This window comes from Phyllostomus hastatus, unplaced genomic scaffold, assembly GCF_019186645.2.
Source record: "Phyllostomus hastatus isolate PE091 unplaced genomic scaffold, TTU_PhHast_1.1 phas_contig_551, whole genome shotgun sequence".
In the NCBI taxonomy this organism is placed as follows: Eukaryota; Metazoa; Chordata; class Mammalia; order Chiroptera; family Phyllostomidae; genus Phyllostomus; species Phyllostomus hastatus.
Genome location: NW_025333909.1, coordinates 6,004,186 through 6,026,114, shown reverse-complemented (window position 1 = coordinate 6,026,114; position 21,929 = coordinate 6,004,186). Strand labels below are relative to the sequence as shown.

General features: G+C 42.7%; 1 protein-coding gene across 1 annotated transcript; it reads left to right on the top strand.

Moving 5' to 3' along the window:
- The first annotated feature begins 18,864 nt into the window (after positions 1 to 18,864).
- Positions 18,865 to 21,191, top strand: RTL3 (retrotransposon Gag like 3). The gene is made up of 2 exons (XM_045847435.1): positions 18,865 to 18,998; positions 19,605 to 21,191. The coding sequence occupies exon 2, from the start codon at positions 19,801 to 19,803 to the stop codon at positions 21,172 to 21,174; it is 1,374 nt and encodes a 457-aa protein (XP_045703391.1). The 5' UTR covers positions 18,865 to 18,998; positions 19,605 to 19,800; the 3' UTR covers positions 21,175 to 21,191.
- Positions 21,192 to 21,929: the final 738 nt, after the last annotated feature.

Here is a 21,929-nt window from a genome sequence, read left to right as displayed (position 1 = left end):
ATATATATATGAAACATTTAATTTATATATAAAACATTTAATTTAAAAATGGCTTCAAGATGAAGTTTCTTTGGCTATAGACATTGCAGTTTTCAGAAATATTTTTACTTTCATCAGTTATGTAAGAATGACAAAGATCTAAATTTTGAACTAATTTAGAGCTATAGACATAGATGTGGTAAAAATTCTTCATTTTATTGCCAAACTTAATCCAAAATGCAAGGCCTGTGTAAGAAATCCCATGCTTTAAGTCAATCCCAGACAAACCTGGCATTCACTTGCACAACCTATCATTGACATTTTACAATGCTCCCTCGTACCGTTCCGTTTATGATTGTTTTTGTTGTTGTTGTTGTTTTTATATTGTGTTTGTTTGTTAGTTTTACACATGATCCTCTTAAGAGTTTTCTTAAGGGCATAAAGCAATGAGAAAGAAAGATTTGAGCAAAGGTCAAATGAAAATGTCTGATAAAGTAATAAGTGAATATTATTCAATGTATTTTGAAAGCTTAAAATTTAAACTCTTCTAAGTACTAGGTAGTTACAAATTCTGCACTTGGTTTTAACTACTTATTAAGTATAAAACACTTTATGCTTGAATCCTCTTGAACTTGTTAGAATCTAGTAAATTAAGCTTTTTGCAAAATTGTTATTCACATTTTCACTAAATATTTAAAAATAACTTTGCTACAAATACCACAGTTTTCAACTATGTCCCAATTGTCTTAATGACATATTTTGTGGTACTAATAAGATGTGTTTTTCATCTACAATTAATGCTCCATAGCTACAGAGGGACATTCCTATGAATTTACTTTTTTTTTAGATTTTATTTATTTATTTATTTATTTATTTATTTTAGAGAGGGAAGGGAGGGAGAGAGAGAGAGAGAGAGAGAGAGAGAGAGAGAGAGAGAGAGAGAAATATTAATGTATGGTTGCTGGGGGTCATGGCCTGCAACCCAGGCATGTACCCTGACTGGGAATGGAACCTGTGACACTTTGGTTTGCAGCCCGCGCTCAATTCACTGGGCTATGCCAGCCAGGGCTTGAATTTACTTTTATGAAGGATAACATCTTATTTGCCTATGAAGATCTTCAATTTTTTATTGCTGAAGAAATAGAAACTTCGGGTATCATAAGGCTTTCAAGAATGCAAGAAGCGCCAGGGCTGGTGTAGCTCAGTGAACTCCAGTGGCAGTTTGTTAATAAAAGCATTATAAACGTCACACTGTTAGTATATCGTGAGGATATTCTTTGTGTGTAATGACCCCTCTAAACCATCTCAAAAGTTTGTGAGGAATCCACTATCCATCTTTGTTAAAAGCCAAAACCTCTGTATATCTTCAAATCTCACTTTAAATTATGAATTACTCTTTATAATAATAATTCAAGGCAAGTCACTATTCATACTGGCAATTCAGTGAAAAGGACTGTATCATTTTGTTTTTGTTTGATTTGCTTTGTCTTAGAAGTAGCAGAATTGAGCATGGACACAAGTACTCTAGGTCATTTGATTTAGGTGAACATGGTTGAAGAAAGCTGAATAAAGTGACCCATCCAGCCTTGCCTGGCAACTCTCTGAATTATAGACATAATGCCTCAGAGGCAAGAAACACTTCCTGGACATGGACCTGCCTTTACAAACTTAAATCCCTATGGTAATGACAATGCCATTCTCTTATTTGCCAATTTTTGACCCAGGAGCTGGAGGACCATGGGAACAGTGCTCCGTGTAGGAGAGAGAGAAGAGCGGCAACTGTACTGAAGGGCTTAGAAGGATCAGCATAAGGTCCTTAGGCCGATTCACCTGCACGACAGGCATGACAGACTCTCCACTACACTGATGTTTAGGACCATTCTAACTGCACCCTGGATATTTTTAATTCAGCTGGGGCAGTAAGTCAAGCGTAACTTCCACAAAGCAAGTCATCTGGGCCCTAAGGCTAAAACAACTGAAGTTTTATACCAGCTGTGATAAGAAGACTCATTTTGCTTTTTTTTAAGATTTTATTTCTTTATTTTTAGAGAGGGGAGGGAGGGAGAAAGAGAGAGAGAGAGAGAGAGAAACATCAATGTGCGGTTGCTGGGGGCCATGGCCTGCAACCCAGGCATGTGCCCTGACTGGGAATCGAACCTGCGATGCTTTGGTTCACAGCCTGTGCTCAATCCACTGAGCTACGCCAGCCAGGGCTTATTTTGCTTTTTCATATTATTTCCAGTATGCTTCTACCACACTCAAATACAAGCTCTTCAAGGGCAAACAGTTAAATCCAACAAACTTCTTGAGATTTTCTGAACTATGGAGGTGGCTGAAAACTGAAGAAAATTATAAAACTGGCCCAACAAGGGAGGTAGACAATAAGGACACATGGACCTTCTCACTTGGTCCATCACCAGTTGTCTCAGTCCTTTGCCCCACAAACAGGTATTATACTGGGCAGTGTTGATTTAATTCATGGCACTTATAATACACTTTTTAATTTCTGTGTCAATATAAATAAGAGCTGTAGTCTCTTAAGTCAAGACTATAGAATTCAGGTCAGAAGGTGTCAGGCTATTTAGTTAGATATGTATATTTCTGGCGTTTAATATATAGCTTTAAATTTTTTATTGACTTGAGAGAGAGAGGGAGGGCAGAGAGAGAGAGAGAAAGAGAGAGAGAGAGAGAGAGAGAAACACTGACTTGTTGTCCCACTTATTTATGCACTCATTAGTTGTTTCTTGTATGCACCCTGACTGGAGATCAAATTTGCAACCTTGGCATATTGGGATGACATTCTAACCAACCGGGGCTGTAAATAATTTTAAATAGTACATAGACAATCTTTTCGTTTTTAACATTATCTAGCATATCAAGCCCATGATGCCAAAAAAAACCCCTAATGTTTATGATAATGATAAAATGGATAGTTAAATTTCAGAGTCAATTTAAAGAAAAATTGCAAGTAATTAATAATAAAAGTGATTAAAATATCACAGATATTAGAAAAGAGGCATGAAAATGACCAAATTTAAGCTAAAGGAAAACTGACATTTATTAAAATTCAAGCCTTAAGAGAACAGGATGTATATTTATAACCTGAACTCACTGAATCTTTATAGTCAAGTAATGAAATATTCCTTATGTTTAGTCTGTAGTTAATGAATCAGAGTTTTTGAGCTGGCAGGAAACCTACTAATCAAATTGGCAAATGACTTAGAAGGGAAAGATTTTAAACTGGAGCAAAAACTGGGGCTTGATTTAAAAGAGGAACGGAAGAGACGAGACGGGGAGGGGGTGGGAGAAAGAGAATGCATTTGAAATTTTAGTTTCTAAAAGTCCTTGTTTTGGGCAAGTTCAAATGCTTTATTTAATTCGTTGAGGGTCTCTTTTACATTAGGAGTATATGACTAATTAATATGTGCCTCAAACACAAAAACATTTTATGTTTGCCTGTCTCAGAAAGACAGAAATATCCAAAGCAAACTTGCACACTATAGTTTTATTCAGTCACACAAACCAGAGAGTACAGTGTTACCTGGAACAATAGAAGTTTGGGGAGGAGGGCAAGGACCTTGAGCATGGAAGGTCTTCCTCCAGATTTCCTGCAGACTGCATTCTCTTGAATATGTGTTTTACAGGAGAGAGAAAAAACTAAGAAAGAAAAAAAGTGTCTCCTATCATCGTTTAAAAAAAGAGTTCCAAAGACGGCCAGATGTATGGTTATACCTTTGAGGCTGTCTTGACATAATGAAACAATAGACCAAGGGGAGTCTGTATTTCTTCTCCTCGTCTTGCTTAAGCATTGATGGAGAAGTCTAACTATAAGGATTTACTGTCAGAACTGACAGTGTTAACTATTTCCCCAGTGATGCTCTGGCCAAAATATAGAGAACACACACACACCACATTGTATCTACCTACCTACCTATCTATCTAGAGGTGCATATATAAATATAGAGATATAAATACATCTTAAGCCCTGGCTGGTGTGGCTCAGTGGGTTGAGTGCTGGCCTGCGAACCAAAAGGTCAGTGGTTCGATGCCCAGTCAGGGCACATGCCTGGGTTGCTAGCAGGCCAGGTCCCCAGTAGGGGGCATGTGAGAGGCAACCACACACTGATGTTTCTCTCCCTCTCTACCTCCCTTCCCCTCTATCTAAAAATAAAAAATAAATTAAATCTTAAAAAATATAAATAAATAAATACATACATACATCTTTAAAAAGTTTACAACAATTATAATGATATTTTGAAGTTCTTAAGTGTTTCTAAATTTTCCAAACATGTTGGTATCCGTCATTTCAAATACACAGTTTATGATCATGCGAAGGGCATGGATATGGTTGCCACACTAGCAGATTAATGAAATAGTATAGACCTGACACATCTGGATTTTAGCAAGTCATTTTTCAATGTGTCTCATGGTGTCTTTGTGAACAAAATCGTGAAATACGGAATGAGTCATAGGACAGTGCGATGTGACACATGTTGAACAGACAGACCCACACACTGCTGATAAACGGATTTCTGCTGAGCAAAGAGAGGCTAGCTGTACCACCCCGAGCACTTATCAGTCCATAATGCCGGTGCAGAAATAAGTGGCCACAGAAGAGTGCCAGGATGATGAAGGGTAGTCAAAGCCACAGCCTGTGAGAAACACTTAAGGCAACTGAGGCTGTTTCACATGGAGGAGATTTATGCAGAATATCAGCAAAGTCTTCATAAAATTGATCGAAGGACCATTAGATTGAAAATTAGGCGGGAGTTGGGGATGGCTGGGGTGAGGGGAATGTTGCGGGGGAAATGGAGACAACTGTACTTGAACATCAATTTAAAAAAAGACAAAAAAGAAAATTAGAGCTTATTCAGTGTATCTGCGAAATGTAGGATAAAGACTAGGGGCTGAACATTTTAGTGAGATGGATTTGAACTCAACCTAAGAAAGACCTCTCTGACATTAGTAAAATGAGCCGCCTGAGGAGATGGCGAGTTCTCTGACTTGGAGCTGGACTGGATGAGAGTTTGTCAAAGACGTTAGAGAAGATACCAAGGGAGAGACTAGGTTGGATGGCCTTTATAGCTTCCCTACCTCTAAGAGTGTTTCAATCATTCATTATTCATTCATTCATTCCACAAATATTTATTGAGCTCCTACTAAGTGCCATGCACCATTCTAGGCACTAGAGAAACAGTGGAGAATAAGACAGATTTCCTGTCCTAATGAGGTCACTTCTATTGGAAAAAAAAACAGGCAGTGCATGAGAAAACAAATATTTAAGGTAATGTCAGATAGTGAAAATGATGCAAAGAAAATAACACATTTGAATCATTTGTTGCTGGCACTGAGACCTTTTGATTTAGAGACCAATACTGTGCCCATTAAACTTATTTCTCCAAAGAGTTCAGGGTTGGGATTCATCAGACCAGACTGGCAAAGAGCAACTAACACGGCTGAGGGACATTATAGGATTCTCGTAAAAGGCGGAATTAACAGTGTGAGATTCCCAGGCAGTGAAAAAACATGCTTTTTGACTACTAACCCACAAGAATATGGGTTTAAGAATCATAATGTAAATAGCCCTGGCTGGTGTGGCTCAGTGCCAGCCTGAGACCCAGAGAGTTGCCCGTTTGATTCCCAGTCAGGGCACATGCCTGGGTTGCGGGCCAGGTCCCCAGTAGTGGGCACACGAGAGGCAACCACACATGGATGTTTCTCTCCCCCTTCCCCTCTCTAAAAATAAATAATCAAAATCTTTTAAAAAGAGTCATTATATAAATAAACAGCACAACATATGCTTCTTTATGCTTTCTAATCACTACTATAAATGATCATTTTACAGATGAGGTGTGGAACAAAGAACTAAATGGGTGAGGCCTACCTATGTGTGCAGATGACTGCTCCTATCAGGTCAATCACAAGCAAAATCACAAAAGCAGTTTCTTTGTCTTTGTTGCAAAAATGGGAAAGGCCATCTTTGCCAGACCCCTCAGGTCACACCAACAACTTTACTATGTGGCAAATATGTACATTTTTCTAGATCCGCCTCAGATACTGTGCTCCAGGTCAACAAAGGTCCGCACTGAATACAGGGCTAGCAAAATAGCAACCTACACAATCGGATGCAATATGGTCAGATATGTGTCTCTCCTTGTTACAGTCACTCACTCACCCCAATGCTCAGATAAGATGGAGGCATTTGAGATGTGAAAAGACAAGCAAAATGGAAGTTTTTTCCTCAGGGAGACAAATGAGACCAAATATAAACTCTAAAATGAATTGGCAACAGCCACCCTCCTCTGGCCCAGCAGAGAAATGCAAAGCAGATCCTAAGTCCCCCTGGTCACCCCCGTTCCCCTGAGTGGTGAGTCAAAGTGAAACATCACCGGATGCCGAAAACAAAGCCAAGTTTAGGCAAGCCTACAGAGGCATTGTGGGAAAAGAGAAGAGTTAAAAACAAATAGCCCCATGGATTTTAAATAAGCAAACAACAACAAAGATCGTTTAAAAGCATAAGAGCAAATTTCCTAATTCTGAATGAACCAGAGGAACGGGCCACACGGTGCCTTGTCCTGTTTGCCAAACACCACGGTACTCAGTACTCGAGTAAATCACCCTGAGGCCAGGCCACTTAGAAGGAGTGATTTCTGGGGAAGGAAAAGGCCGGGCGGGGCTCCTGTCTCCAGAGTGTGGAAGCTGATTTCAACTCCTCCCTCCTGAGCACTAACTAGGGCAACAACTGCTCACTGCTGATTCTGTATCCTACAGCACAGAAAGCTTGCCTCAGTAGGGACAACTAAATGAGGCTTTGCAGATTATTCTTTGCATGGCTGGTCTTTGATTGTGTAGTTTGCAAAACGTTGCTATCTTTTCACCACTCGGGCTTCCTAGGCCTTTTACCTCTTCCAGTGGCTCCTCCCCGCAACACGGTGCTTTCCCACTGAAGTGTCAGGGACTCCCTAGAATTCCCCACATCGGAACCTCTCTTCCAGAACTTAGTGTAAGGGACTGTGTATCAGTTTCCTGGGACTGCATTAACATAATGAATGACTCTGACAATATTCTAAAGGCCTCTAGTCGAAAATCAAGGCGTCAGTAAGGCTGTGCTCCCTCTGAAGACTGGGGAGGAATCCTTCCTTGCCTCTTCTAGCTTCTGGTGGTTCCTGGCATTCCTTGGTTTATCCTTGCTTCACTCGAATCTCTGCCTTTGTCTTCACACGGCCTGCTTCCTGGCATGTGCACATGGTCTTCTCATCAGGACACGGCTTATTAGACTTAGGGTGTCCTTTAATGCAATATGAACTCATCTTGCCTGTATCTGCAAAGACCTTATTTGCAAATAAGGTCACATGCTGAGACTGTGGTACATGAAAAAAATTAACAGACAAATTTTGGGAGGACACTACACAACCCCACGCAGAGACAATACTTAATGCAGAACAATTTTTTTTTTTTTTTAGTGGAAGAGGAATAAGTGTAGAATGGCGAATTTTCAAAGAGTAGAATTAAGGTCGAAGAGAGTTTGGGAACAGGATAGATATTCAAAGGCCCACAGAACCCTTCTCAAGCAGACAAATATACCATGTGAGCTGATTTCTGTTGGGGGCAAAGTAAAGTTCTTGTTACTACTAAGTGTTGAGCTCTTGGAAATATAGCAATTACATTATGCATCTTTATTTGTACCTTAGTGGTTACTTAAAGGTTCTGGGAATGTAAACGGCAGGCCCCACTCTGAAGCAAGTTCATAATTATATATATATAAATATTTAAAGAAAAATTCATGATTTTGCAAAGGTTCTCAAGAAGGTCAGGACAAATGTTATCAACTTAATTACATTATTTGAAGGCTAGAGGGTGAACCGATGGTCACAATGCTTATCTCTCTCTTGGTTCTGAAACATTGTTGGCAAGGTCTGTCCTCAGCACAGTGTGTGTCTTCTGCTCCGCCTCCCTGCTTTGGGGTAACTTTCCCCTAATATATATTCTGTTGGCTACACACACACACACACACACACACACACACACACACAGAGTCATATCTAGCCTTGGGTATTAGGATTCTCACTTTGGCACTTTCTAGTAATGTGTTCTTGTACAACCTCTCGGGACACAACAACTTACTTTACAGACAAAGAAACTGAAGTCTATTGTGAGCACAGATGAGCTCCAAGTGTAAAGCCAGGACTGCCTCCACAAGCAGCAGAAGTTATATGCTAAAACCTCTCTCCCACTGTCCTGCTGCCCGAATCCTAAAGCACCAGCATCCGGGCATCCTCTTGGGGTTAAACACTGACTACTGCTTTCTAAGCACCCCTTTCAAATGTAAATTCTCTCTGGAAGAGAAGCAGAGAAAGTTACCAACTCCCACTAGTGAGAATGAGTTTTGCTGGGCAGAATCGCAGGGGTTAAAGCTATTGCCGAGGGGAAAGTTACCCCAAAGCAGGGAGGCGGAGCAGAAGACACACACTGTGCCGAGGGCAGACCTTGCCAACAATGTTTCAGAACCAAGAGAGAGTTAAGTATTGTGACCATCAGTTCACCCTCTAGCCTTCAAATAATGTAATTAACTTGATAACATTTGTCCTGACCTTCTTGAGAACCTTTGCAAAATCATGAATTTTTCTTTAAAGCCAGCATTCTCTCAACTAGCCAATCCCCTACCACTACACACATTTCTCCCCACCGACCGCAAGCATAGGTCTAAGCAAGCCCGAAAATAAATCTTTGCTTGGAATAGTTTTGATGGGTTTGAGTTCCTTCTCCTCTCCTCATCCCACCGACATACCAACAAATTAACTCATTCGGAACCGGCTTGAAAAGTGCCAGACACAGAACTCCTTCCTAGAGTTTTCAGTACTTTAAAATAGAGATCACAAGACTCTACCTCTATATATTCTGCAGTCGTAGGTATTTGCTGAGTCTTAGGAATGTCCTTTTAAGGAAAAATCTCAGATTATTCTGATGCTGCCCTGTGAAGACTAACATTTGAGAACAAGTGAACACCATCGTTTTTAATAGTATGTTGCCTAAAATGCAATATGCAATTAACACACCATACAGTGCACAAATCTTCAGTGACTTTTCACATATGCATTTACTCATGTGACAACCAGTCAGACCAGCACATAGTATATTTCTTCCACCCATACTCAGAAAGTTTCCATATGATCCTTCCCATTCAATATCCCCAGTCTCCAGAAGTAATTACTATTCAGAGTTGTAGCAATGTTGACTGAATTTGCCTACTCTTGAACTACTCTTGAAGAGTAAGAAGATGGTACCACTTACTCTTTTTTTTAATATTTCATTTATTTATTTTTAGAGAGGGGAAGGGAGAGAAAAAGAGAGGGAGAGAAACATCCAAGTGTGTTTGCCTCTCACACACCCCCTATTGGGGACCTGGCCTGCAACCCTGGCATGTGCCCTGACTGGGAATTGCACTGGCGACCCTTTGGTTTGCAGGCTGGCACTGAATTCATTGAGCCACATCAGCCGGGGTGGTACCACCTACTTTTTTGTTTCTAGCTGTTTTTCACTCAACACACCTTTGATATCTATCCATGCTCTTGTGTGTATCAATAGCAACTATATTTTTCTTACTTCACACAGAATCATTGAATGTTGAAGCTTGAAGGAACTTTAAAGATAATATATAAGGGATTAGAGCTCTGGCTCAAATGTGTACAAGGAACAATGTGGAGAAAGCTTAAAAGTAAAGCAGGTAGGTGTGAGGCAATAGGGAGTGGTAGGAACTGCAGAAAACTGAAGAGTATTCTGTGTTTAAAGGAAGCAGTCAATATTTACTCAGTTTCTATTGATTGTTGCTATGTAGGAATGCAAGCCTAGCATAGATTTCTCATTTTTCTAAGAGAGGTTGGAAATCTGTATTGTTTTGTACAATCTCCTGATTTTTAATCAGCTTTAAAATAAGTATAGACCAATCAAAACACAACTGCCAGCCACCTGTAGCCAGAGATGGTCAGGTTTCAATCTCTGACTAGTCCAGCCTCCCTATTTTCAGACAGAGAAATAAGGCTCAGAAAGGAAGGGACTTCTCCAGCGCCACATAGAAAATTGGAGGCAGAGCTGAAGCAGCCTAGTTTAATAGTTTAAATAGTTTAGTACACAGAATATGAAGACAGATAACTTACAATGAAGTCCCATGTCTGCCATTTACCAGCTATGGGGCCCCTTGGCACCTTATTTAGCCGTCTGAGCCTCAGTTTTCAAATCTATAAAATAGAGGGGGAAATGCCTTTCTTAGAAGGCTGTTGTGCAACTGAATGAATTAATAATATAAAGGTAATCTGAGTAAAGAGCTAGTATCATGCCCAGTATATATAGTAAGTGCTGTAGAATTGTTAGGTTGTTGGTGGCGGTGGTGGTGGGAATATTACTGCCAAGGATAATGAATGGGAAAACTAATATTACCTGTCGTTTCTGAGAAGTTCGTTTCCCCAGGACAAATTATTAAGATATGATACAGGACATTAATAAGTCATCAAGCCCGATGGAACGGAGCATTGAAATGGGTTATTAATGCCAAATTCACATTGAATCAAAATATGTTCAAGTGATTTGTAGCTCAAGAATGGAAGGCACAGCTGCCAACGGAAGAAAAAGTTTCAAATAAGTGTCCTTAATATGTGAAAAATAGGCTTTCCAGGTTTTTTTTAGAAAGTTGGACTTTACCTGGCCGGCGTAGCTCAGTGGATGGAGCGCGGGATGGGAACCAAAGTGTCCCAGGTCCGATTCCCAGCCAGGGTACATGCCTGGGTTGCAGGCCATGACCCCCAGCAACCGCACATTGATGTTTCTCTCTCTCTCTCTCTCTCTCTCCCTTCCCTCTCTAAAAATAAATAAATAAAATCTTTAAAAAAAAAAAAGAAAGTTGGACTTTAACTCTTATACCTTTGTTAACCAAAGAAGTTGAATTCTTAACAAATTTTAAGAGGACTCACACAAATGTCAGAAACTCAGCTATTTTACCTGGTGATATAAAAGCTGTGGGGAAGAAAAAGAAGTGTAAGCCTAATACTGGTTTCTATTGCATAAGTGCTTTAGAGTTTTTGAAAGTTTCCTTCACAAATATTAAAATCCTAGGTTATTAGAACTAGAAGGCTCTTAGGAAATCATCCAACACCCCTCATTTTCTAGATGAAGACACACACCCAGAGAGATTGCTACCTACCCACGACGATGCAGTTTGCTGGGGCAGGACAAAAATCTGACTCATCTAATCAAAAAACAACTAAGACGGGATCAAATTAGATTCCAACTGACAACAGTAATCAGTGTTGGCTGTGTTGGCAACACCAGCCCATATCGGAGAGACAGGGAAGCGTGGGCTAGGGAAATCAGGCAAGGCTCTTTGGAGGAGGTGGCTTCTGAGCTGGGTCTAGAAAGATGGTGAGATTTCCAAATGTGCAAAGCCACTCAGAGGGCACAGACATGTAAACAAAGGCAGGATGAACATGTGCTAACAGGGCTAGCAGGGCACAGGTAAAGGAAAAAGAATGCGCTGCTGGAAAAGTCGGACAAAACTGCATCCCAGGGCGTTTTGAGTGCCAAATCCAGAAACTTGGTCATGAGGCTATGGCTAAGCAGAAAGACTCCTTTTTAAAAAAATTACTTATTTATAGAAAGAGGGGAAGGGAAGCAGAAAGAGAGGAAGAGAAACATCATGTGTGGTTGCCTCTCACGTGGCCCCCACTAGGGACCTGGCCTGCAACCCAGGCATGTGCCCTGACCGGGATTCGAACCAGCGACCCTTTGGTTCACAGCCTGCGCTCAATCCACTGAGCTACACCAGCCAGGGTTCCTTTTTTTTTTTTTAATAAAAGAAATGTATGCTCTCATGTGAAGTGTTCTTAACACACATGCACAAAGGATACAAGGAAACTCTGAGAGGTGTTGAATGTACCTATTGCCTCCATTGTTATAGTGGTATCACAGGTGTTTGCATATGTCTACACTCATAAAATGTTACCCCAAAGACAAGTGCAGTTTGTGTGCATGCATGAGACCTCAATCAAGCTGTTTTTAAAAAGAAATGAATGCTTATATTTTAAAAGGAACACAAGAACACCACAGAAAACATAAAATGAAAAATAAAATTCTCCTCCAACTACACTATCCAGATTCACTTATGATTAACAGTTTCTTGTGCAACTTGCCAGAAATGCCCCCCAGGGAGTTCTCTGTAAAGTCCTGATTTGCTATGTACTGGAGTCGCCCTGATGTAACACAGTGACTGGATTGCACCATATCTGGGTTACACAACTGCCCAAAGCAAAGCAGTGCACCCCAAGTACCACCTGAGCTGCTTGAAAGGCAGCTGAAAAAGAAATCACCCAGGTCTCTTTAAAAATTAAGAAAACCAAAATTCCTCTCCTGCTCTTGACAAATAATTCATCAGTGTAACAGTTCCCACTTGCACATACTGGTTGGCCCTGTTCTGCTGGCACGGATGAAGAAAATACAAATATCTTAGGAATCTGATGTGATTCCTGACTAATGATATTTTCTGCTTCAGTCTTTCAGCCAAGAAATAATCAGAGAATAAGAGGGGCCCTATTTTTCTGTCAGGGATATTCACGAAGAACTCAATTTCAGATAATCCAGCTGTGTTAGAAAAATCAAATATGGTAGCAACAAGAAAAACAATCATGGCAGAAATGGAATGGAAAGAAATAAGGACATGCAATTTGGTCATGTAAATATGCCCCAAGTGAAAATAATTGAGATGAAATAGCTAAAGCAAGAGGTCCATACTGAGATAACGTGAGACAGTTCAGCCCGTTTCATACCTGGCTTGGAGGAGGGGGATTTACCCATTCGGAGCATGGGGTAAGTCACAGGTAGAGTTACAGAATGTTAAGAAAACACATATTAGAAAGTTCTTCAAAATGTCCGCAGATAAAATCAGCTGATAGAGCATATTGACGGTCTATCAAGTATTCTTGGGAGGGGACCATAATAGATGCCAGTACTTGAGTAAATCAGATATCATATAGGGCAGTTAGAGATCACCAGGATCACATATTTCTTGACTATATATCTAGAAATACAGAGATACATAGATAGATGATAGATAGACAGATAGATATACAAACATTTGTTTTTTACTGTCATCTGTCTGCTAAATCTCAACTTTCTCTCTTTTTTAAAAAAGATTTATTTATTTGTTTTTAGAGAAGGAAGGGAGGGAGAAAGAGAGAGAGAGAGAGAAACATCAATGTGCGGTTGCCGGGGGTCGTGGCCTGCAACCCAGGCATGTGCCCTGGCTGGGAATCAAACCTGCGACACTTTGGTTCGCAGCCCGTGCTCAATCCACTGAGCTATGCCAGCCAGGTCAACTTTCTCTTTGAGTAGCTGTACAGAACATTATATGTCTGTGAACTTATACATTTCTTTCGCACACCCCAGGCTTTATCCAAACTGAACTGTTGCTTGTCCATTTATGGTCTGCAATTCCTAAGGTCTGTGCTTTTATCCGTGCTGTTGCCTTCATTGTCAGTGTCCTTTTCTTCAATGCAGTCTAATGCCCCCCACCCCATAGTGGGATTACCAAATAGTACCCTCCTTTCAAAGCCCAACTCCAAAGCCTCGCTCAAAAGTCACCTCTTTTACCAGGGTTTCCCAGATTCCACACTCACTCTCTCTACCCAGCCTTCCACATTCACAAGCTCTCTCTCTTTTCCACCATCATAGGACTGAGTCTGCACCTCTTATGTGACATTTGCCACTAGGAGATGTCTGCATTGTTAATGCTAAAGGGCATATTTTGCCTGCCTTACTGGTCTGTCAACTCTTTGAGAAAAAGCATTGCATAGATTCATCTTTATATGCCTCATCCAGCATACACACCCTAAACACACACACACACACACAGAAAAAAAAACCTCAGCACAGTGCCTTTAACCACTTTGATGTTCATATTTGTAGAGAAGTTGTATTAATTATGGTGGATTTCTATTAAGAAGTTGAAAGAAATTTTGTTTGGATGCAATAGATAACCTGAAACCTGAAAATTACTGGCAATTGCTTTTATTGTACCATCATTGTGATTTTTATCGTCAGCTACGACTCAGCAGATGCCTATTGTCGGGCATTAATGTTATTTCTAATCCTCACTGCAACTCAGCAATGACCTAGGATTATCCCCTATTTTCCAGATGAAGAAAATGAGTCTCAGAGAATGGAAGTAACTTGGCGAAGATCACACAGGTAGTGAAGAGCAGAGCTGGGAATTCAACCCAGGCCCACCTTACTTCAAAAACCTGTGCTGTTTCCATTAGCACATTTTTTTCAAAGCACTTTCACAACTATTATCTCATTCGTACTGCACAGCAAAAAATGTGGGGTTGGCAGAGCTGAGTATACTCCCTTGTCAGCACCCCCATCCACTGCTGCACTCCCGTCAGCACACTCCAACCCTCCTGTCCAGTCAGTCCCCCTGAGGGTCCACCACGACCCCCTTTAGCAGTCTGCAACCCTACAGAGACAATGCCACCCCCACTGCCTGATTAAGACCTTTACTGATAAGCCCAAGCATTAGAGGATAGTCTCCTATCCTGTGATTTTGAAAATGCTGAAGCATAAAATTAAATTGTATCTTTAACTGACCAAAATGTACACATGCTGAGTTTTTAAGCTTCTTTCTAGATTTTCTTTTTTTGTAAATTACTTATATATATTTTTTATTTTAAAGGTTTTTTAAAAGATATTATTTACTTATTTTTAGAGAGAAGGGAAGGGAGGGAGAAAAAGTGGGAGAGAAACATCGGTGTGTGCTTACCTCTCACACACCCCCTATGGGGGGACCTGGCTCACAACCCAGGCATGTGCCTTGACTGGGAATTGAACCAGCCATTTGGGTTTGAAGGCTATTGATCAATCCACTGAGCCACACCAGCCAGGGCTCTTCCTACATTTTCTCATACCATCTTTCTTTCTCTCCTCTTCCCTACCCTCCCTCCACTCTTTTTGCCCCTCCCTCTCTCTGTTTTTCTCCCCTTTCCTCTCTCTCTTTTGCAAGCTGATGCCACCAGCTTGGACTTAGTCTGCTTTCTGGGTGAACCAACATTGGCAAACCCCAGAGAGCAGGGCTCCAGGAAGGTCCGGATCCCTACAAAAAGTACAACCCGCAGGATGGGGGTTACAGCAAAGACCCCCTTCTCCTCTGTTAGGTTGTGAAGATGGTTTCTTTTTCTTTTTTTTAAAGATTTTATTTATTTATTTTTAGAGAGGGAAGGGAGGGAGAAAGAGAGAGAGAGAGAGAAACATCAATGTGCGGTTGCTGGGGGCCGTGGCCTGCAACCCAGGCATGTGCCCTGGCTGGGAATCGAACCTGTGATGATTTGGTTCGCAGCCCGCGCTCAATCCACTGAGCTATGCCAGCCAGGGGAAGATGGTTTCTTAAGCCCTTGGCTAGGGCAGCCTGGTCAGTACCTCAGGGTTTAGTGAAATGATTAAGAAACTCTGGTAACACTAGAAGCTCTAGCAGGCCAGTCTTATAAGGAAACAAAATATAGGACCACCTGAGTGATATGATCTGAAGGATGTCAAACTTGTCCGCTGTCCCAGAATATCTCTACCCATAGAAGGGCCTTGATGTGGCTACAGCCTTTCAGAATGTCATATGAACACACAAACACCCCCAAGAAATTTCCTTCCAAATTCTATGAGTTCGTATCTCAATAAGGATACATTTTCCCAAAGTGGCAGCTGATCAAGGGGAAAGGCCACCTGAGTAGGCACAGGCCAAGAAACAAAATGAGATGTTTTGTTGAGTTGTACACGTGAAACCTGTATGGTTTTGTTAACCACTGTCACCCAATACATTCAATAAAAAAATAACCTCAAATAAACTGAGAAGATGGTAAATGTTATAAAGGGAGAGAAAAGGCTGACACACGTCGACTCCTTCAGAGCTGCACTGGGGTGGACCCTGCTTCTATTTCACTACAGGATGTTCTGGATCTCAGGCATATGAGTGAGGGAAATTCTTGGAAAGTTTTGCAACTTCTAATGGGCTGGGGAGCTCATGCTGTCCCAGCACTGTATGGTGTTGATGGCAGTGAAAAGTTTCAATGTGTGCTAAGCACATTATGGGTTAAACTTATGAACATTCATTCTGCAAGTCTAATGTAACTAGAAGAATAACAGGTTGAACAAAATACACACTGGGGTGGGACTGCCCCTGAGGGGTAGTTGGGCACTGTGCCAGGGACCTGTGGAGTAACCTGTCCTGTTGACTTTTCTCCAGGGTGGGAAGAGGGAGGAGTAGGAGCTTCCGTCGCTTGGAGATGCAGCCCACCCAGCTTTCGGGAGGAAGACCCGGGCAGAGACCCCAAATGTCTCAGATTGTGCATGTGCCGACAAAACAAAACGATGAATCTTGCTGGAATGTACGAAATGGAATTTTATCTTAGTTAACCTTTCCCTTCCCTCTCCCCTAAGCTAACAATCAACATGTGTAACTTACTGAGAAACCGAGCATAACTGCTCTCTTTTTCATATCTGTTCACTGAATGTATTTGTCTTCTCTTTTTCCTTAAAACTGTATTTGCCCAGTTAACAACACCTCATTCATTTAAACTGCTTTCATGACCAGTCAAAAGGCTGCATACGTTTGATTGTGTTGTGAGTATAGGAAGGATCAGAGTGTAGGAGAATCATGGTGAGAGTTTGCATGTGATTCCTCTCCTTTTCCTACTTGAGTAATTCAGGATATTAAAACTACTTTAGGCGTTTTGACAGAAAGTCAGCGTAGCTCTTTCTTTCCACTCAGAATAATTCTCTATGCTTAGGCAGTTTGGAACTTGTATTTATGAACACTGAATTTGGTCTTTGCTCTTTTGCCGGGGATGAGAGGGGATGAAGGGGCCCCCATGTTTACCCACTGGGTAAATAGACCTGTAGGCGAGGCACTGTTCAGTGCTTTGGTCCGTGGACGTTTTAAACATCTATCTTGGCTGCTCCATAATCCCCTTGTTCATCATCTCATCATCCCCGCTTAGGTGCCGCCAGTTCTTATTCTAGAGTATTATTTGGTAAAGTAAATCATCCATAACCCAGTCAAGAAGAAAAAAAAAACCCCTCTGAGTGGGGAAAAAATCAATGCCGTAAAGTGCATGCACTGTAGATTTCATCATAGGCAAGTGTCTGGTCAGCCCTACACAATTCCAGCAAGGGTACCTATCCATTTTCCAATTCACAGGTAGTTAGAAAGAAAGTGAGATTACTGTGGCTTCTTCTTATTCTTCTTATTAACATTTATTGGGTACTACTAGCTGCTAGGAAGTGTGTTAAATCTTTTCCAAGCATTATTTCACTAAATCTTTGCAACAATTCTATAAAGTACAATTAATAGTTCAATTTTACAGTTTCATACACTGAGTTTTAGACTAAGTTTTCGAAGGACTAAATAATTTGCCAAACTTATATATACTTCTGAGACACAGGCATACAAATAACCGTTTCGTAAAGGGCTGTATGACAGCCTAATAACAAAAAGAGTAAATAAAATACAAAAGGAAAATAAATTACAAGAAGTTGGAAAGCATAGCAATTCGGAGATATTGAATTTGGAGACGGGCCACTTTATACCTCTCCCAGCTTTTAGAAGGTAACATGGTGTTACAACACAGGAAAGGAACTGGTTTGTGTAAGTGTGACCCCAAACCATTAACAAATCAATTAAATTATGTTCAAAATCACTTACTTAAGAATGGAGAAAGAAGTGTAGTCCTTGCTATAAATATTTCTCTGATTTTCTTTCATTGGTAAGGTAAATATCCACTGTGTGTTTTGGATTCTCCAAGGGAAGTCTTCAGTTATCTGAAAAATGCACATAAATAGAACACGTTATTCCCTGATGATGGCCGTATTTTTATGTGTGGTGTTTTTCTAAAGAATAAAACATTAAGAGGGAGGAAGGAAATATAACCTGATTTGCAAAATATTTTCCTTTTCTTTTCAAAGCCTCTTCATTCGGCTCCGGCTAGTCCAGCCTGTCCATTTGCTGTGGTTTGGGCATATTCCACCACCAGGGTTTATCCTATTATGCTGACTAATGTGGAACTGACCATTTTTAAAGGCGACCTGGGAGCATGACTGACTTGATCTGTGGCTTGAAGTGGCCAAAGACAATCCCCAACCCCACTCTTTACTGGGCTTAAAACAGCCGCCTCTGAGCCTTAACCTAAAATGGCCAAATGGTCCATGGCCAGGGGGTGCCTGGGATTTGCCATGAGAAGAGAAGGTGAGATCTTGCTCAAGGTTAATTCTCAAGTGCCCAGCCCTTAGCGGACACCTGAGCGCTGCCTAGAGCCCCCGAGAGGCCCTAGGGAAGACAGGAAACCTGGGCTAAGGCATTCAGAAGGAGCCTGGGACCCTGCACATCTGCTACAAGTACCCTTCGACAAAGTTGGCCTCATCCACCGTCTTATCCTATTATATGTTGCCTAGATCTGTCCATGGTAACATTTCCAAGAAAACATTGCAGGGAGGGACCCTAGGGACTGAATAGGTGGGCGGGGGAAGGGGCCGGGGGGGCTGCAGGCTGCTCTCTGAGTGAGAATTAAACAAACAGCCCAGTGTGGATAGAGTGAGGGGAGGTTATATGAGACAGACATAAAAAATTAAAGTCCCAAACCACTGTGGTCATTCAGAAATGTTTGCAACTTTTCACAAGGGCAGTGGTATTACTCCCAATTTCCTGGCCAAATATTTATTAATGTAACCAAGGAGTGAGTACATGAGGCTGTCTCACATCGGCGCAGCATCCTACTTTCCTTGCGGCTCTAAACTGTGAGGTACTGTCAAAAAAAACTCTTCCACACTCAAAATAGCTACGTTACAGAGGAGAGTTGGAACGTGTTCTGGGAGTGGGTGTGTTTGTTTGAGTTCAGTGTGTGCAGAAAAGGCAAAGCCTCCACAGCCATTCACACACTCCCCTCCTCAGCGATGGGTGCGCAGACAGCAGAGCTCCTGGACTAAGTCTCTGAATGGTAACGTACATTTATAAAGATTATTTTCTTAACTATTTTGAGCCATTTTATAAATAATATGCATGTGTCTGCTAACGCATATACACATATATATTTAGGCAACGATTGCTTGTTTTCTCCTGTGGCTGGTCTTGTGCGGTTACTTACGGGGTATGATTTCTGAGGTGTCAGAACGAGCTTCCCCCCCCCCCACCTCCTACCCCAGCCACCCAAAAATATCTCTTGGGTTGGCCCACCACAGAGCCTAAAATTCCCACAGTGCTCGAATGAGTTAGTCATTGAAAGCAGCTGTTAAAATCCAAGTGTCACACTGAGAAATGAAGCAGACATTAGAAATTCAAGACTATGTAAAACAGAAAAGAGTATGGAGAAATTGTTTCTAATATCATGTTAAGTTTCAAAAGGAGAATGCAAAATGACATGCACCGTCTGGGTCAGATGCTGTTTGTAAAATGTCACGGGGTCAGAGCCGGCATCTAGGACCCAGCTCGTAAATATGAGCCTACGGTAAAAAGAACCCAGCACTGTCGGGCAGCCTTTGTTCTGATTTATTCTGAATGAGTGCTTTCCACAGTTTCTGATCCTCAGATCCTACTCTCTTCACAGTGTATCACGAGATACCTCCCTCTGCCGCTCCCCAGAGGCTCCTGTTAATCAACCTTGGCAGGGCCCACAACCCCACCTCCTGGAAAACTCAAGGAGCCTGACATCTGCCCGTGACGAGCTCTTAGAGAGGCCTCACAAGAGCTCACGCAATCTCTCTTGGCAGCAAACTGCCCAAGCAAGCCCATTTCCTCAAAAGATGGTGGAGGACTTTGCAGCCTCCTATATTGCTCTGAAACTAGAGAATGAAATTCTGCAGGCCCGGGTGCAGAGGCTGATGGAAGAAAATGCTGCCCTGCAGGCCCAGATCCCAGAGCTCCAGAAGCCCCGAGCAGCCACCCAGGAGCCCGCCAAACCCTCAAAGCCCCCCGATCCCTCAGCATCCTGGGACCCCCCAAACTCCCCAGGGTTTGAGGAGTCCCAGAAGCCCAGAGAGCCCCAGGCACTTCCAACTGCCCAGGGGCTCTCATCGGCCTGCGAGTCTCAAAAGCCTCCAGAGCCTACGGAGCTTGAGAAGCCCCTGATGGCCCTGGAGGACCACAAGCTCCCAGGAGTCAAGGAGGCCCAAGAGGCCCCTGATACCAAAGATGCCCCAGAGGCCCAGGAGGCCCAGAATTCAGGGCTGCGGGATCCCCCAAATGCTCAGGAGCCCCAGGAGACACCAGAAGGCCAGGAGACCTCAGCATCCCCGGAGCCCCGTGAGCTTCAGGCTCCCCAGGAACCTCTGGAGTCTCACTTGCCCCAGGAGCCCCTGGAGGGCCTAATAGCTGTTGAGACACCAGCCGCTTCCGAGTTGCTACAGTTCCCCAGTGGGTTAGAGGCCGAAGCCTTCCCCTTAGAGTACCCTTTGCCCTTCAAGGGGAAGGCCCCGAAGCTGCCCGAGGGCCTGGTTCAGCTGAATAGTTACGTGAGAGTCAGAGGGCACCTGTATCCCACGGAAGCAGCCTTAGTGAGCTTTGTTGGCAACCGCTTCTCAGGTGAGGCGGGAAGGTGGTTCCAGCCCTTAGTAGAGATTCAAAGCCCCCTGCTGGAGCAATTTGAAAGCTTCATACAAGTGCTCCAGGATGCTTTTGACAATCCAGAAACCGTGGATGATGCCAACCACCACTGCCGTCAGCTTTGCCAGGGGGAGGACCCTGTCCACCAGTGTGTGACCCACTTCCACCTCATCGCTCAGGTGCTGAACTGGGATGAAAGTAGCCTCTGCATCCAGTTTCAGGAAAGGCTTGCTAGTTCCATCCGAGATGAACTGTCTCAGACAAGCCCAGCCACCAACCCCTCTGATGTGATCACCCAGTGCAGCAGCCTAGAAGAGAAGCAAAGCGGTAAGCCCGATGTCAATGCAGAAGGGGCAAATGCCTCTGAGGAGAGAGCTGGGCCCGAGAGTCCGCCAGCTGAAAACAGACCTGTGCAGGATGCAAGCAACCGCCCACACCTCAGTGAGGCTGAACGGGCGCGCCGCCGTGTTGGCCACTTGTGCCTCTACTGTGGTCATCCTGGTCATTTTGCCAGAGATTGCCCTGTCAAGCCTCATCGTGCCCAGCAGGCGGGAAACTTCGAGGCCCGGCGGTAAGGGGGAACCCGGGCGGGCCAATCTACAAATACGCATCCCCCTCACTTCCAATATCCATGTCCCGTACCCTATGGCTTACTGTTGAAATTCGACTGGGAAGACGACAATTCTTCGAGCAAGCGATGGTGGATTCAGGCTCCTACAGGAACAGCATTGACCATTCCGTGGTCCTTCGAGAGAAGCTGCCCATCCGCAATAACATCTTCCCTCTGATGCTCGAAACAGTAGACGGACGTCCACTGATTAATGGACCCATAACTAAGGAAACACCACCTGTCGAAGTTAAAATTGGAAACCACGTCGAAGAGCTCCAGTTTGATATTATTCATGCACCACGATACCCTCTGATTCTTGGAATCCACTGGCTTGAAACGCACGACCCAAACATAGAGTGGAGTACCCGCACTGTGTCCTTTCCATCTCGTTATTGTCATTACAACTGCTTCAAGCACAGGTGGAATAGAAGACGTCGTGATGAAATAATTGCTGGGTAGATCCTGTGTCCTAGTGACTGCTCCTGGCAACCTGTCTTCTGTTACCTCAGCTGTCATCAGCATTTGCTGCTTCCAGAAACTTCCACTGAATCTCTGGCAATGAACAAAGGCTACCTGTACAACGACCCTGCCTCTTGGATCATGGACTGAACCTGACGAATTTGAGCTGCTCTTCTTTCACCAAAACTGCATGCCCCTTTCTTTTGAACCCTGCATTGCTGTGGGGCTGTTTTAATTACAATTTATACTAACAATATGCAT